General features: G+C 33.9%; 1 protein-coding gene across 1 annotated transcript in view; it reads left to right on the forward strand.

The window, feature by feature from the left end:
- The window catches only part of CRPPA (CDP-L-ribitol pyrophosphorylase A), a 112419-nt gene that overhangs the window by 39709 nt on the left and 54166 nt on the right, over positions 1-18544 (forward strand). The window contains exons 4-7 of the mRNA XM_085316349.1: positions 1285-1330; positions 9561-9658; positions 14665-14754; positions 15439-15531. Coding sequence (XP_085172475.1) covers positions 1285-1330; positions 9561-9658; positions 14665-14754; positions 15439-15531 — 327 coding nt within the window. The remainder of the gene's footprint in view (positions 1-1284; positions 1331-9560; positions 9659-14664; positions 14755-15438; positions 15532-18544) is intronic.

Genomic DNA, 18544 nt, shown 5'->3' on the forward strand with positions numbered 1-18544 from the left:
GAAGGAAATATATATGGATGGTGTGATGTTGTCTCATGTTATTTCTCTGGAAATCAGCCTAAAAAGTATATTCTGATATCTGTCTCTGAGTCTTGGAACTGATTTTAAGAATTAAAGATTAAAAAGGAAGCCTTATGTGCTGAGTATCTGTACTCCTTTCACGAAGGAAGAATCTTTACAAGAATATTGCTAAGTAGAGATTTAATATCTTATTTGATAAAAGTTCCAAATGACTAATTTTGACCCTTTCTGTTCTCTCAGGAATACAATACAGAAGATATTTTGATGAATAATTATTTGAAGTGATCTTTGGGATTCTGATAATTTGTAGAACTTTTCAGACACCTACCAGCATGGGTATTCTCATTCCCACARCCATGATTTCATCTGTAGTATTTTAAAAGTGATAGTGTGCAAACATCCACCAGTTAGTAGAGTAAAAGGAGAAATAGGAGGAAAAAAGAAAGAAAAATACTTGAGGCAACATCTGTGCCTGTCAACTTTTCAGTGCTTTGTTTTGGAATCATCTGGGTAGAAGCTGGGACCACAGAAAATGTTGGAAAAGYATATCCTGCTGACAAAAGTCTTCTTAGATGCAGAAAGAAAACAGAATGATAAAATATTTGAGAACAGGGGCATCAGTACATAAGCTTAATGTTATGAGATTACTATCCTTTCCTGTGCAGCAAATTGCAGCTTTAAGAAAGTTGCTAGCTGAGTACACTTCCCCTAAAATGCAAAGTATGTTTTTGTCTGTATCAGAGCATGCTGCAAATTCACAAACGTGAAGCCATCTGCAGTAGCCAAAGTTACAGATACAGGTACTGTTCTAGAAATAACTAGGCTTCTCCCTGGTCATGGTTATGAATGCAATTTCTTTCAAAGATTAATCTTTTTCATGATTAAATTAGAGAGTAGAAATAGTTTCTTAAGAAGTTATGAAAATGGATGTGTGACAATAGGTATTGATATATTTTTAAATGATCTTTTAAAGGCTGAAAAATAAGTTTAAAATGAGTTCTAAGCAGATCTAAGTAAAAAAAAAAAAAAAAAAAAAAAAAAACAAAAAACAAAAACACCAAAACCATTTCTCTGGAGTCCTCAGTAATTTCTGTAGCTTCTTTTCTCATGACTTGCCAGTGATATTTTACCATGATTAAAAAATTGACAATATCATTTGTTTATGGTATTTCAAATGCAAAGAATTGCCTTCAGGGCATTGCTTTATTGGTTTTACATTCCTTCCTGCTGTGTAAAATCTAATGAGGTTTATCTGTCCTTTAGGTGACCTACAAGCGAGATCTGTATGCAGCTGAATCGATTATTAAGGGTATGTGTTCATCCTTGTGGCTGTCAGTTTGCATATTCCTGAGTGTAATTTAGAATTTTATGTATTGTTTAAATGCCTTTAAGAAAAGTTTTATGATTAAAATGTGCTCAGGCAAGTTGTTTTAACTTGTTTTCTAGGATACTTGTATTATTATTTAGCCATATTATTTACTTCTCTTAGAAAATAAAACCGTATAAAAAAACTATGTATATTACAGAGCCAAATAGAGATCAAACTGAATGGCTCTCTAATGAATAAACACATTCTTGATTCTTAGTTCCAGTTCAATTCTGACTATGTCACAGCTTTCTAATCTTAGTAGTAGCCCAAAAAGCATATGTCAACCCTTTAGGGCTCTTTACCTTCTTATATGCAGGTGTATCCTAAATTTTTAGGTTTGTTACCTAAATTGATGTGGCAAAGATACATTGAAGCATTCAGTTAGTTCATGAATACTTCATTGAACTGTTTTTTTAACATTTTCCTGTACCAACATGATGGTTTAATAGCAGTCTGATAAAAAATGATCTGGAAAGAAATAAATCATAAGTACCGTATGTTGAACACTCTGTTTTTCCTAAAATGGACTACTTATGCAGAACTGAGAGATAAAAGCCCAGAAACAAATGAGTAGAAAGGGACTTTTCTTTGGGTAAAAATATCTTTTGGGGGAAAAGAGTTAATGTGGTTCCTGCTTAATAAAACATAGCAAATACTATGTCCTACTAGACTATTGTTGAGTGAACATAATTGTTCACTTCAGTGGTTCTTTTGTTATTACAAGATTCAGTATCAGTTTAGCTTCTCATTTGGATAAATTAGTCTGTAGTGAGCTCAGCACTGTCATGATAGACAAGCTAGCTAGCTTAAAAATAGCTCAGCTCTTGCTGTGGTATGCTGCATACTTCTCTGGAATTGTAGAAAGGAGTAGAATTTTAGAATGAGAAAGGATCCCAGAAACCTCAAGAARTTCTCTCTTTAATAAGAGATTGGGTTTTGTCTCCATAGATGGCAGCCTCGAATTCCTGAAAAACCTTATTCTGAGTAGGATTCTTAGAGGTTCCCAGACTCCGATATCTTTCAATCTTAGGATTTCCAAACATACTAAAGACAAGAAGGTTATCAGGAACAGTCAGCAAGGATTTATGAAAGGCAAATCACACCTGACCARCCTGATTGCCTTCTACAATGAAATGTCTAGCTCTGTAGATGAGGCAAGAGCAGTGGATATTGTTTATCTTTATTTCAGCAAAGCCTTCAAAATTGCCTCACGTAAAATCCTCATTGACAAGCTTATCAAGTATGGACTAGGAAAGTGGACAGTGAGCTGGATTAAAAACTGGCTGAACTGCTGGGCTCAAAGGATTGTGATATGCAGCACAGAGTCCAGTCACTAGTGATATGCTCCAGGGGATCAGTACTGGGGCCAGCGCTCTTTAACATCTTCCTGAATGACGTGGTTGATGGGACAGTGCACCCTCAGCAAATCTGCAGATGATATAAAATTGGGAGGAGTGGTTAATATGCCAGATGGTWGTGCTGCCATCTAGGGCACCTTGACAGCCTGGAGGAATGGGCAGAGAGGGACATCATGAAGTTCAATTGGGGGAGTGCAATGTCCTGCCTGTCCTTGGGGAGGTATAACCTTAGGCACAAGTACAAGCTGGGAGCCAACTGGCTGGAAAGCAGCCTTGCAGAAAAGGACCTGGGGGTTCTAGTAGACACATTGACCATGAACCAGCAATGTTGACCTTGCATCGAAGAAGGCCAACGGTGTCCTGAGCTGCATCAGATTGAAAGTGGTGATCCTTCACCTATGTTCAGCACTGGTGAAACCACATCTAGAGTGCTGGGTCAAGCTGGGACGAGAGAGACACGGACATGGACATGCTGGAGCTAGTACAGCAAAGCTCACAAAAACATTGTGAGACTGGAGCATCTGATGTACCCTTGTACCCTCAGAGGCTGAGAGAGCTGGAATTGTTTAGCCTGAGAAAGAGAAGGCACAGGTGTGTATGAATACCTGATGGAGGGAGTAGAGAAGATGGAGCCAGATGCTTCTCAGTGGTATCCAGTAAAGAGACAAGAGACAATGGGCACAAACTGAAACACAGAAAATTCTATTTGCACATCTGAAAAGGCTGGAAATTGGGTTCTCATGTTTCCTATCACAAAACTCAGAAGGTGGAAGAGAGATTGTCCTTGATTTTCTAGGAATAATTAATTCTGCTGAAACTGTCAATATACATATCTTGACACCCAGAGGCTATGAATACCATGYTTAGTCAGCAATTATTGAATTACTTTAATTATTATTGCATTAATATTTTCTGAATAGTATTTTTAACTTTTTTTTTAGCTTATAGGAAGCTTTAAAAATGGGGGCCTGGTCTGACTTGAACTAAGAACAATAATTCAAAAATTCAGTTTTCCTAATTTGCCTACTTATTTTTGGACAGTTACAGACTCTATTGGGTGTTTGCAAACTTTTTGCAAGTAGAATTCTTTCTACCATTAACAATTTTTCCCAAGTAAGATCTAAATAGGAAGTTCTTGATTTAACTCTATCAAAGTAGTTAATTATTGATGTTCTGAAATTCATGTTTTTTGGAAAAGTTCATAGTATTTTCATTTATTTTTTAGATGATCTTTTCTTGGATAAAGCAGTTCAGCTGGAATATAAATTTTGAAAGCTCATATATTGTTGTTATGCTTGTCATGTAAGGAAAATAGTTGACATGGTAAGAACAGTATCTAGTAGAATAGATCAGTGATGTCATGTTACAATATGATTCAAAATCAAGCAGKGATTTTATCTCTATAATGAATAGGGGTCTGAATTAATACTTTATCCTAAATGACAATTCAAGATGAAAAAGGGAAGTTATGCTTCTCAAAGATTGCAAAATTTCTTTTTTCTAGTCTACATATAAATCCCATTCCACTGGTCATTATGCATGTCCTTAACAAATCATCTGACTTGCACTTAACTGATGATCTACCTTGTCCCATTGATTCAGCTTCTGTGTTTATAATCAACTAAATACATAGGTTTTTGCAAAGTCAGCATCAAACTAGAATAGTAGTTTAATTTTTAAAAAACCTTCTTGGACTCCTCAGAATCCAGTTTATTTCATCTAGCAATATGCAGATCTGGCAGTACCTCCATAGTGGAAGTTCTCAGTGAATTTCTGATTTCTTGGATACGACTGGAATTAACCAGTGTTGCTATATTAATGTAAAAGAGGGGGTGATAGTTCCTGTTTGTGACAAGTTTTTGAAGAGGACACCAGCACTGATATGCAGTATTGTGCACCATATAGTACAGCCCTGTAACACATATTGGGTGGATTCAGACTCTAGGTGCAGGTCACCTAGAGTCCTTGAAGGAACAGTCCTGCTTGGTGCTGTAAAGCTGGGATGCAAGATGCCAGTGCTCAGCATGCCAGCTGGCATGCTGTCAGGGTGCTCTGGAATAGTCCCAAAAGCTGAATAATGTGGACAGGCAGGGAGTTAGGTTACTGAGAGTGCTGTTGAAGTTGTTCTGTGTCCCCATTCCTGTTTAAATATTCACAACTGATTTCTTTATCAGTAAGATAAAGAAATCTTTGATGAAAGATGTTCAGCTAAATGTTCCATTTGTGGTTATAAACAGTGTTGTGGGTTTTTTCTTTTTCCCCTCCTTTTTAAGTTAGGAGCTTAATTTAACTGATCTTTAAACACTTAAATKTTTTTGTGCTAGAATATTGAGGTTATACTTGTGCCTATGGACAGTTTTGCTTACAAATTCCTGGTTCACTTTTCCATTTTACTTTGCTATTATTTCTGAGGTACTCTTGCATTTGTGTAGTTTCTTCATGTATTAAATTGCAATTATGTAATTAATCAAATTAAATACAAGAAAAATGATTATGGCAATAAAATGATGTTTGAAAAAATTCAATTCTTCATCTGATTGTAATTATGAGACTCTCTTTATTCAGCTACATTATGAACGTAATTCTACATAATTAACAAATCCCAAATGTTTTGTAGAATCAGATAGATTTTTAAATACTGAGCTAATGAGACTTAACAGATAAATTTCAGCTTGCTRAATTTGACTCATATATAGGTAAGAAAAACAAACATGCATACGTGTGTGTATATATCACTCATACTCTACGCAATGCAAAGAAACTCTTCATAAAAAGACTAATGAGTTATTTGTCTGCTGAGACTGTTTTCTTAAAACTTATTAATTTGCTTACTTCCTCAATTCTTTCTTTTACAGCTCTATTATGAAAGTCTCAGAATCCTAGCATCGTTTGTTTTTATAAACAGTATATTTAGTGCTTTTCTTTACTTCAGCAGGTATGAACTTGTAGAGTATGCAGACAAGGTGGCACATGCCTATTTTTAATAGTCTTGAAGTAAGAAAACATTGTTTTACAATAAGGGTGACTCATCTAGAAATGTAGTTAAGATCTTGCTAATACAAAACATCGTAAAAAATTTCCATTAGGACTGYTGCCTTCAGGGTAAGTATCTTTGAACTCTAGTTCAAACATGTAAACTTTTAAGTGTAACTTCTCAGTAGAACTTTGTAAAGAGTTTGACTCTTTCTCTCTCTGTTTTTTCTTCCTCTTTTTTAAGGCCTCTCCTTCTACAACTGCTTTTTCATATGAGTGTGCACATGCAGATTGGACATTTTGCCCTCATATTTGGCTAAATAAGTATTTGTTTATCTACATGTATATAAAATTTGCTGTTTTGCAGGTGCAAAAAGACRTAGTTGTCTTTGAATATATTACAATGCATTGCAAACTCTGTTTATAACTGTTGCGAGCTGAATACCATCTTTTGTGTTATAAGAAGAACCCATGTGACTTTATAAAAACACTTAAAGGACAAACAGCAAAAGGGTTACTTGCAGAAAAAGAGGGTAGGCTGTACTTTCATGGGCGCAATGTTGTGCTCATTAACTTCTGGCTGTTCTCTACTATGAAGCAATGAATGACAGATGGGGGAAGTACTATTTGTAATAGTTATTGTCAGATGAAAATAACCCTCTTCCTGTCTTCTACCACAAAAATTCCTCCTTCTTATATGCTAATATTGGCAGGAGCAGTGTCAAGTTTGGCTTTCGGTTTTTGTGGCTGCAGAGAAATGTGGAATGGGTAAACAAAGAATTGTTAGATATTTTTGCTTACCTGTGTTGTATGAATAACAATTTCAACTCATTCTCTTAAGTATGAATGAGTTAGATGCTTGACAATAGTTATTTCATTTTTCTTCTGTTTACAGTCATAGAAACAGTTCTGTTATGAGATTCTAAAAGTGTCAGGGAGAACTGGCATGAATTAATTCACTATTTTGAATTTACTGCAGACTTGTGAACAGATAACTATTTGATGAATAAGGTACACTTCAAAAAAAAGTAGGAATAGATCAAGAATACCATGATGTGTAAATACATTTACACAAGGAAGTGTATCCTATATGTGAAATTAAAAGAAAAAAAATACTTCTGTAGGCTAACACCTATATGCCATTCAGAGACATTTATTGTTCTGATATTAGTTTTGTAGGATATGGTATTTATGATCTTTATTCAAACAAAAATATAATTCCTGTTTATTTGTAGCATGCTCTTTAGGGTAAACTTTATACAAATTATGGCAGCACACTTAATATATTTATTTAACTAGGATAATTCCATAGTAACTCCACATATTTTAATCTTTTTACTAAACTTTAAAAGGAATTTGGCTGAAGTCTATCTACCCTGATGGATTAGAATAATCTTAAATACTTAACATGCTGCATTATATAGTCTTCTAACTACAGATTTTCTTAGTACCAATGTATCTATGGCAGAGAAATCAGGAAGCCTGCATTTCAGATAGCTAAGGATTTAGGTAATAAAGAAAAACTCACTTCAAATACATGACCTTTTAATGACATTTTCCCCCCTCACCTGCAGTTTTCATTTCTGAGGCGTGTTAATGTTGCTGTATAAATACAGAGTGTATGTGTGTGAGAATTAGTATTTTATTGTCACTAGACTATTGTCGCTATTAAAAGAATGTGGGAATGTAACAGTCATTTCTTGCAGATAAAAAGAGGGCGAGAGCGAGAGACAAGTCCACCAAATTTTATCTCTTATAAATTACAAGTCATTTTCAATGTTGCAAAATTTTCATGTGAAAGTATGTCAATACATTACATTGTTTTAGAAGCTAATGTCAGGAAATCTTTCATTTTAGTTAGGAAAGTCTTGTCTAAAGAAAAAAACACTAAGATATAACTGATTATGAAAGAAATTAATGTTCAACAATAATGGGGGGTGGAAACATGTAGAAAGTGCTCAGAGTGGTATAAACAATAACGAATAATAAAATTAGCAAGTACCTCCTCAAATTCTGTCAGGCAGAAAACATGAAGTGAATTTCATTTTTATGAAAATTTTGAAAAGTTGGGACATATCTAAGTATACGTTAAATGACGTTAAATATTTATACCTTAAACTAGTAACTGATGGCTCTCATTGAAGCTGATGGGGGTTTAGTCAAGATCATCWGTTCAGTCTAGGGAACAATTAATCTTGTCCAAAAATGAAAGACTAAAATACGTCAGTTAAATTGTTTCCTAAAACTTTGTTTGGTTACTGGGAGCCCGTGTGAGTATCTTTAGTTGTAGGTGCCTCTGTTGTGAACTCTTGTAGTATTCTTGAATCCCACTAGAAAATGTTTGCTTTGCTGCCTGCTACAGCATTAAGGATTCTATTAAAGAGAAAGAGGGGATGGGGAAGAGAGACAGAGAGAGGCTTAATGGAAGTTGTTTTGAAATCTTATCAGATTTCTTTACTCAAGAAAATTCCTATCGCTTTTCTGATAGAGAAATTCAATGTCTGGCCTCACACAATTTGGCAGTGTAAAGGGCTTTTAGCTATTTTTAATTTTATGGGAAAATGTGCTCTGAGTATGTTAAATGTGGTGCAGTGTCAAGAGGCTTACTCCATAGTCAGGCACAGCTGAGAAGTCAAGAATAGATGGGAGACAGGTGTTGCAAAGAGGAGGTTTCCAGGAAAATAATAAATTTAAAATAAATAGAAGGGGAAGCCAAAGCAAGAGAGAGACATTGGTAGGTAGTGTAATAGTGATAAACCAAAGGATCAGTCAAGTGAAGAGGAAAGAAAAATAGGACAGAGACAATGAGGCAGAGGAAGAATAGGCATAATCAAAGGTAAAGTTAGCATGTTCAGTATTTCTGTAATATGTAACTGGTATAAACAATTGGTTTTACATCAAAATTKCCAGAAATTCCATGCCACTTGTTGAGATTCAAGCAAAGCTTTTGACAGTCTCCTAGCATCCCAGACCAAAAAAAAAAAAAATTTTTTTTGTCCAAAAGACAAAAATCAGAACAAGTGAAGTTCCAAATCAATATAACAAAACTCTTTCATCATAAGAATAGTCAAGCAATGGAAGAAGTAGGTTGCCTGGAAAGGTTGTGCAGTTTCCATCCTCAAAGGTTTTCAAGACTCAGCTGCATAAAGGGTTGAACAGCTAGGTCTGACCTCATAGCTAACCCTGCTTTAAGAAGGAGGTTAGACTAGAGACCTCCTGAGGTCTTTCCAGTCTCGAATGATCCTGTGAAAAACAAAATTTTGTTAGTATTAGAGTTGCCCATGATGTGCTGTGAGATCTTACGGCTTTCCAGAATTGAGTATCTGATTCACCCAAACACAAACTTCTGAAAACCAAGAGTGAAGTTTGGCACAGTTTGCTGTACCTTCAGTCAACAGAATTCATTAAACTATTGGGAGTTATTAACAAGCATTCCAGCTGTATTCCCTGAATTCGGTTTAATTATGCTGAATCATAGTGATAAGCACTATGAGTATTTCAAGAAATCGCCTTCTTCGTTGTCATCTAATGTCAGTAATGTGGGCCTGAACAAATACTTTTTTGTAGTTGTCCATTGTTTAAGTAAGCTTTTTAAACAGTCCTTTTTATGATATTTTCACATTGTATGTAACTATATGAAGTATATTGTAAAGTTTGAGTTGTGTTCTGTATTAATTGTACCAGCTTCCCTTGAAATAAATGTTAAATAAATTTACAGCTTTTGAAAAGGTGCTGTTGAGAGACAGCAGTATATGCATATAAAGTAATGTTCAGCAAATTAGTAATTTTGTTTGATTCTTTCATGAAACATTCAGTGTTTTTTTTCCTCTTATTTGCAGACAGCCTATCACAACAAATTTGTATTATTACTGATATGAAGGAAGATGCAGTGCAAGCTGGTTTTCTCCTTCATGAATCTCTGAAAAGCCAAATAAAAGTAAGTACAGCTCTGTGGTTTAAAATTGTATTATTGATCTAGTGTTTCTGGTTGTCACAACTCGTAAGAAACGGTGTAAATATTGTGACTACAGAAGCTAAGACCTTCTGTGTCACTGTAGTGTTACAAGAGGTTAACATGATTAACACTAGGTGTGGAAGCTACCAAGAAAGAAACACCTTCTGTCCAGTCATGGTGTGGAGATGCTCTTAAAAATATATATATTAGAGGAGAAAGTGGATCCAAGACAGCAGAAAGAAGGTTGTTTTGGGCAGGGTTTGAATTGTTGCAAATTTGTTACAGAAGACATGCTTTAGTTACTTTGGTTCAGACTTTAGTTCAGACTTCAATTAAAAAATAAGTTGCATTCCCTCAAAACTGCAAATGCAAAGTCAAAGTAATTGGTCTATGTGCAGAGATATGGAAGTAAATTTCACTTAGAGCAATTGCCATTCATAGCACTGTTGTGGAATACTGATGGAGTTTTCCATTGGCATTTAATTACCTTGTCCTTTTTCCTTATTCCTACTGATGGAACTACCATATGTCTTCATTTTTCCAAATATGCTCAACATTTAATAATGGGTTAATTCTTAATTGTGTCTTATGTGACGATGTCACTCCTTTGCATTTCTCTAAGGAGAAACAGACCAGTACTAGCTGTTCAAAAATAGAGGTTTCCTGGTTTGCCTAATGTTTCCTCAGTGTTCTGGAAAATAAGACTGATTTTAGTGTGGGCTTGTAGCTGAATGGGTTTTATTCATGCCTATGGATCTTCTGCTTTCTATGCTTAATTAATATTTTTGTGTAACTAACTGTTTTGCTGTTTTATATCTGGAAATGTCATTTGACATATGTAGAGTTTTTATATGGCAAGATTTATATTTCCTAGGGGAAATCATGCTTTATATCTGCTGCATACCTACATGTACAAGTGCAAAACGTTGGAACACTTGAATAAGAATTTCTTGTCTGAATAGCTGTATAGTGGAGTAGAAGTATGTTTCCATTTCACTGATACCACTTCACATCACTAGTTTTCCTTTTTCTTCATGTGAAAATATTTCAAATATTCAAACATTTTTGAATAATTTTTGAAAAATTTCAAATATCAAAAATACAAATATTTCAAAGAATTATTCTGGAAATACTAGGAAGATAACACTTACACATATTAGGGGAAAAAAATTACTACTTTTAAGTGTTGATTTACACATATTATTACATTTGCGTATAGCTACATTAAAAATACCATGAGAAACACCTCCAAGCCAGTAAGAAAAAGCTAAGCATTTGTTAAGCATCCAACATTCTGAAGCCAAACTTAAGCTCGAATCAGGCTGGCGCCAAAACTAAACTTAATTCACAGAATTAAAATCTGCAATGTGCTTCCAAATTTTCATTGCAAAACTAATTTACTGTTGACTCGGTGAGATGTTTAGACCTCTGGTGCATTTGATTAAACCACAAATAAAATGACCACAAAAAAGGTAATGAGGGCATCAAGTAAAAAGATTCCTACTGATGTGKGACTGATTTTTTTTGATATGTCTATTAAATCAGTTTATTTAACAGTAGTTGTCAGAATCTGTACTTCTAACACCTTTCTTTTCTTTTTTGCTCCATGTTTTCTTTCTTCATAACTTTGTTGCTTATTAAAATTGTTTAACACTTTAAAAAATTCCTGCAAGTRAGATCTGTAGAAGAGCTCCAAAAACATCCTCATTCATTTTGTGAATCCTTTGAGTTCTTTCTATTTAATCATTAAGTAACAAATTCTTTTTACTGAGATAATATTTTTAGCTAATTTTTTAACTCTCCCAAGTAGTGTTATAATTAACTGATGTTTTTCTTAACTTTGATTAATACTCATTTACTCATTTAGTTAAAAAAAACCCAAAAAATCAAAAAAAAAAAAAAAAAAAAAAAAAACAAAACACTTTTGCATAGGACATTAACATGCCAAATAGACAAATTGACAATGAATTGAGGATTCCAGTTTGGCAGCAAGGACTGTGATTCACCTGTCTGCTTTCCGATGAGTAATCTGCTATTGAATTGGTGCTTCCTGAATGCTGTTTCCTAGCAAGGTTTTAATTGCTTAGTCTGACCTATTGCATAAAATGGGAATTGAATTAATTCTGTTATTCATAAAACTGGATGTGACAAGTAAATTGAAAATACAGATGAGTAAAGCCTTGGAGACTAGTTAAACTATTTCATTAACTGTCAGATCATTGCTTACGGGTATTCCCTCCTTATCTGAAGAAAATAAGAATTCAGAAGTATCAAAATAGGGTTAAATTTGATTATAATCRCTGGAAATGTGTTCCATAGCTTGAACACTCAGAGACTCTCTTAGAATATAATGACTACAGACAAGAAAGTTGAAATGAAACTGAAATACAGAGATAATAATTGGTGGGTCTTTAARGAAACTGCACAGAAACTACTGATCGTACATATTGATAGGAAAAGACAGAGAATGCATGTCAATATTGGAGGATTGTCAGAGAAATAAAAATGGTAACGCATATGATATCATTTGTTCTTTCATTATTTTCGATTAGGCACTGTCTAGAAAACATTTTGGATGATCTCTCCCAGCTACTCTGGAATCTACTTTTTACCAAGTAAATTGATAAGTAACTCTACTAAGAGCTTCTTTGGAGACATGCTTCTGTATTTTAAAAAAGTGATTTCTCTTGAAGTTACTCACTCTAATAGTTTTTCTTTCAAATTATGAAAATTGAAAGGTAACTGTACAGTTCGCTTATGAATTTTGTAATTTGTCTGTAGAAGTGTGCTCCAGTGAAGAGATTTTTTCCAATATTGCTGTAGTAGAAGATCACAAATGATGTAAAGAAGCATTGGGTAGTCAGTTCTTAAAAAGTAAATTCATTTACTAGTTAGGAATTTTCTTAAATTTACAAAAAGGTCCGTATGCAATGGTATGTGAAATAAGGCTTTTCTTTTCAAACATGAAAATAGCCTTTCATGTTCTTGTTTGCGTGATGTTGTGAGAGGAACGTGTGCRTATAGGGTGAGTGTGTGTGTATATGTATGTATACAAGGATGGAGAGGTAGGTAGAAAAATCACAGAGTAATCCTGTTTTKAATAGAAAAAAGATTGGATTGAGGCTTTTAGCTGATGCCAAATGGCTTAAACTTACTTATATTTAGACTAAAGAGCTTTGTCTACACTAACTATTAAAAGGTGAATTTGGCAAGGTGCTGAGTGCACATATCCTGAACCAGAATATTAGCCTTTGTTCAGTTTTAAGCACATGAGTAGTTTCACTGAAGTCTTGCATGAAGATAGGCAGAGCTCTGCATTTTTTTATGGGAGGATTCTTTCGAAAGCTAATAGGAATTACACGTTACAGTTACATGTTTATTAGGATTTGAGGACCAAGCYCTTAATATGTTGAACAACTCACACAAAAGAGGGGTGTGTGTATTTATGCATACAGCACACATGTATTGTTATGATTTTATCCGTGTTACATCCCTCCTAGAATATAGATCTAGCTGTATCTACTTTTCCAGGAGAGACAACTGATCTTCTTTTTGCTGGATAATATARTTGTAAAAATAAAGACTCAGTGTAATGTCAGACCGAATCATTCAAATTAAAACTCTAATATTCTATATTTGTTTTTATATGTTCAAAAATGCTTAAACATCATGTATTGTAACTTTTCAAGGGAAAAATAATGTAGGCCTTCTCMTTTGAACCATATTTCATTTAACTTCTGAAACGAGACTGGCATGCAGTGTATTCCTCTTCATTTAAGCATGTGTAAGGTTGTGAAGATAATAGTGTTTTCTGATTTTGAAAGAAAGCTCAAGCCAGAAGACCCATGGAGTRTTGCATTTTTCAGTATTTTTAGTAATTCTTGCTTTCTGTGTTTTTCTTTTCTCTTACTCTTCAAAATATTAAATAACATCTCTTTATAGCTGCATTATTGAATTTTTCTCCAAAATGGTTCTAAAATGCATAAATTTCAACTTTGAATTATAAATCATATTCCTTTGGAAACGGGTTAGCTGCCCAAGTATTAAAAAAAATAGCAGTACAATTTTAGATAATAGTGCAAAGCCTTTTTTAGATACGTATTTGGTACTTCTGTTGGATTGTGAGTTAAGTGACATTTGAGAGAACAGAGTATATGTATTCTTTGTTTGCTTTAGCATGTAAGATATGTTCTGGACTGTGCAACAGGGAGGTTTGCTGGCTAAACAGCATCAACATGAAATTTTTGTCTTTTCCAAATATTTTTATTGACTTTAAAATGCTATCTTCTTCTAAGKGAACAAATTCCCCTTCCAATATCTGATTGGCCATTTTACTCAAGGCAAGCYTGAAGCTGATGATATAGTAGAATCTTTATTTTAAACAAGATARGATTATTTCTTATCTGGTGTTATGGTTAAAGGTTGCAAAATAAATGATTGTCATTAAGATASTATTTTATAGTATTTATTGAAGAAATTCTAAGTATTGCTTGGTGCATACAGAATTCCAGAATACCTAAGCAACTGGAATTCCATTGAGTACTTATTTGGTTTTAATTGTATGAAGACCATTTCTGTATTTATTGAACATTGGAGGGATTTACTGAGAATTAGACGCTGAAACCTTTTAGATTGTTTTGACCCTATAAACAGTCTTTTCCTTTCAGRGAACGGTTGAACATGTTGAGGCAGGCAGTGGGTCTGGTGCCTCGAAGGCTCCCTCAGGTGAGGAGCGCCTGTTCGGAATGGCTCCCTCTCAATATGCTGAAGCAAAAACTTGCAGAGGTGTCCGCAGAGYGTTGGACTTGATGCTTCACTGTTGCATCCCTTAAATTTGAGCAGGATTTTTAGTTTGCATATTAGAAATACTACCTACACTTTTAGCATGTGAATGAACAACTCCACCGTAATGGTGAAACRTTTAGCAGATAATGAATACTAAAGTTGATTTGTGAAGTTGTGAAGCTTTTTTTTCTTTTTTTCATCAGGTTGAAGCTATATCAATTTCTCTATGTAAAAATGATAATCATCTACAGAACATATTCTCAGGGCAGTGCTACAATTTTATTTACATACACGTAAGTAATAAGGATTCATGCTTTCAGTTTTGAAAACTAAACAAAAGTGTAATAGTAATGGTAAATGGTACATGTTTGAGTAATAGGTTGTTTCCTAATTCTAACCTCTTGGTATATCCACTTCAGGTTTGATATTTCTGATAGGCACAAAACTAGATCTTTGAGATAGCAGTCCATATTTTCTCTCTTGTTTTTTATGCTTCCTCCAGTCATAGGTGTCTTGTTAAAGCAAACATGAAATTCTTGAGAAATACAACAGGAAAGCAACTGAGCATAGCTTAAAATTTCCTTTCGCAGATATTGCAGAGAAGTGAATTGAACAGGTATATCCTATGTGTGGTCATCAAACTCTGCATTGCTACTGTGATTTAAATTAGTATTTACTATTTTGGATGGATGCATGCCCAGCAACCCATATTTGGGTCCCTGCAATGGAACAGGAAGGTTTTAACTGAACCTTATTTGAGATCGATGAAGGGCCTTAAAAGACGTTATATCCTTCCTAAAAATATTATTATTAATGTCAAAGCTTTTCTGTATATCCATAACTTTACCAAACAAAAATGTTACAAGCATAAAAAACGTACTGTATCTTTGTTTAGTAAATAAAAGACCTTTGTATTCCATTTTTATGAAATAACTGTTTGATGATTTTAGTAATTTTAAACATTTGTTTTCATTTAGGATAAACAATCTGCATTTCAAGAAACCCAGCTACTAGTAGATACGTTGGAAAAATCAAATATTCCTCTCTTCTATCCAGTTATTCTTATTTTGGTAGGTTAACTCCTATAAATTACTACAGTAAACATCTAATAAAATGTTGTTAAATGTTAGAYTTCAAACTATTTCAAGAGACACTGCTAACTCTGAGTAAAATGGTAATCTTGAACTCTAAATTAGATTGCAAAAGGTGTCATTGCATTGCAGCAAATGTATTACAACCTATCAGGGAATAAACCAACACTAGCAAAAAGCTTATTAGTTATGCTTTTCATTAAAATATTCATTGTGGCTAACCATATTGAACTGTTAGCTCCTGCTTTGTTGTTGTGCCCAGCGCTGTTCAGGGTACTGCAGAATGATGTATTTTGCTGGAATGTTTAGGCAAAGGAGAACTATGTGGCTTTAATTTATCTGTGCTTTGTGGTTTATCTGAAGTTTTAAAAATATTATTGCATTTCTGGTTCAAGTATTAAAAATGAACTTTGAAATACTGTGCAATATAATTTTAAAAGACACATATGACTGAAAAATCTATTCTGGTACGTGACAAAAGTTTGAAAGTGTATTTTCAGGTGAAATTCTAATTATTTGACTGTTCTTGTCAGAATAGTTTAGTAGCTCATGTGGAAGACAGCTGAAGGTGTACATGAGTTTTGTTTTATTCCAACTGTGGAAAAAAAATATGAATAGATTTGAAAATTTCTGTGCTGGTTRATATGACATAGTTCTGTCATTTTATTTTCTGGCTTCGTAGTTAGTGARGGATGTATTGTACTGTAGGATGGATGGCACATGACTCACCAAGGAGTAAGCTTCTGAACTATATTTATGCTGTCTAGTCATGATACATCATAATCTGTTGTGATTTTAAAATCACTCTATTTCTGAAACATTTCTAAATGGATAAATAGTTATTCTACCTAAAGCAAGAGAATCCTGAATAATTTCTGAAGTGTAAGTCTAATGATCTGAAGATTAAACTGAGAGTTTACTTCTCAATTTCAGTCTTAATCTGAAATTTAGCTTCTGTAAGTGATGAAATTTTATTACCTCCTTAACAAATAAATGAGATATCATGAAGATTATTGCTTTACAAATGAAAAAGTTGATATCCTCATCTCATATATGTTGTTGTCTCAAGTCCTGGGAGAATATGAATCTACGCACATGGACATATTTATCACTTTATTTCTAGTATGTCATCTTGACCATATTTATGTGGAAATTCAGAGTGGAGCTTAAATTTTACTAAATTTTCAACCAGAAGTGAATTCTTTCTGTATTTGAAAGTGAGAGTAATGATAGGCTTCTAATTCTGATACCCATTTATAAGGCTAATGGAAAAGCAGAATATTCTTCTCTGAACTGAGGATGTTTTTATTAGCCCCTCATTAACAACTTAAAAAATGATTTCTCTCTCTGTTAAATTTTGGAGGAACTTAGAGAAAGTTGGAATTGTTAATCAATTACGTAATACTGTAATGTTAAACWTTTTTTTTTCTAGATTCATAAGTAATCTTTACTATGGACTGTGATTTTTTGTTTCCTATGACACATGGAATATGAGACCTTTGTTTAACTAATTGCAATTGTAAATATCTCTGACTTTRTATACAGACTTGCTGTGATACTTAGAGATTTTTCCCTAAGATACCTAGATTTTGAATTCATCATAGAATCCAGCATTATCTTTAAAGAAAGCCTGCTTGTTTGTGCAGCCTACTGAAGGCACAAATAATTTAAGCAAACAGCTTTTTAAGCAACCTCAGTAATAAAATGATACATTTAATCCCTTTTGTACTGTACTCTGAATGACATATTTCATGCCTCAGTTGTTCCTAACAGATATTGAAAATTTCCCTAACCTAGACAGTGGGAGAAGAATCTTGCAACAAGGTAGAAAAAGAAGCTAACATTTAAAAACAGATAAACTTACATGTGTAAAAAATACCTCTCTAAAAAACAAAAAAGTACCCGAACTACAAAAATGCACTTTGTTCTACACATTCTTGTTTTATGGAGTTACTGCATTATCTTTTAGAAATACAAGATGGAAAAAATAGGCAGAGGACTGGGCAGTGTGTTTTAAATGATTGAAAGAATTATCTAAACAAATCATTGTCTCGTATTAATCACTGGGATCAGTTTAAATCCTTTAAACTTCTAATCCTTAAAACTCTTTACAGATGATATGGCTGGGGGATGGAAACTTCTTTTAACAGTCTTTAATTACATTGAATGTTGAGTGTTCTCTTAAATAACATTTGARTGGGATTCTCCTCAGCTTTACTTCTTGTTAAATATCTCATTTAACATAAAGCCTGAATGCATTGTTAGAGAAAATTCACTTCCCTTTTGATGTAGAAGGGCACCTTTAACRGTTCTTAAACCAACATGACTCAATTTTAGGTAATATGATGTTTTTATGCGTATGTTTTAGGTTCAAGTTGAATGGGAAACATTATTTCTTTCTCCTCTCAAAAGTAAACCCTGCTCCTGGTAGTGAAGAACTGAAAGGATAGATGAAGAAAGCAGCTAACTGCTCCATTCTAACTTTATAGTCAGTAACATTTTGTCTTTAGCCTACAGCCTTGTCTAATTTATACTTTTGTGTAATAAGAAAGTTCTTTTCTAGTCTCTGATTTCAGAACTTGTGACTTTTTCATAGCGATCTGATAATTGAGAGAGTTGATTTTATTTTTCGTTCCGATTTTCAACTTACTTGATTTGTAAGAATAACAAGTATTATTAAGGCACCAGATTAGCAATTTGACCAGCATGTTAACCAGCCGAATTATCCCAGTATAAGGATGGTCAGCACTGGATATAATTATTTCTGTGCATATTGCCTCCATGAATTGCAGTAGATGAAGAAACAGGTGCAAAGGCTGTCTGTCTGGCCTTTAGGACAGGTTAAAATTACAAGAGAAACAGGGAGGCGTAGAGGTAAACTTCATGCAATCGTTTTACCTCTTACCTGCATCGAACCAATATCATGTCCAACCTTGCTAAAACTGGAAGACTCTTATTCTTGATACCTTTCTGAGCAATTTGTATACATTTG

This window comes from Rhea americana, unplaced genomic scaffold, assembly GCF_003343005.1.
Source record: "Rhea americana isolate MKP2758 unplaced genomic scaffold, rheAme1 scaffold_112, whole genome shotgun sequence".
Lineage (NCBI taxonomy): Eukaryota > Metazoa > Chordata > Aves > Rheiformes > Rheidae > Rhea > Rhea americana.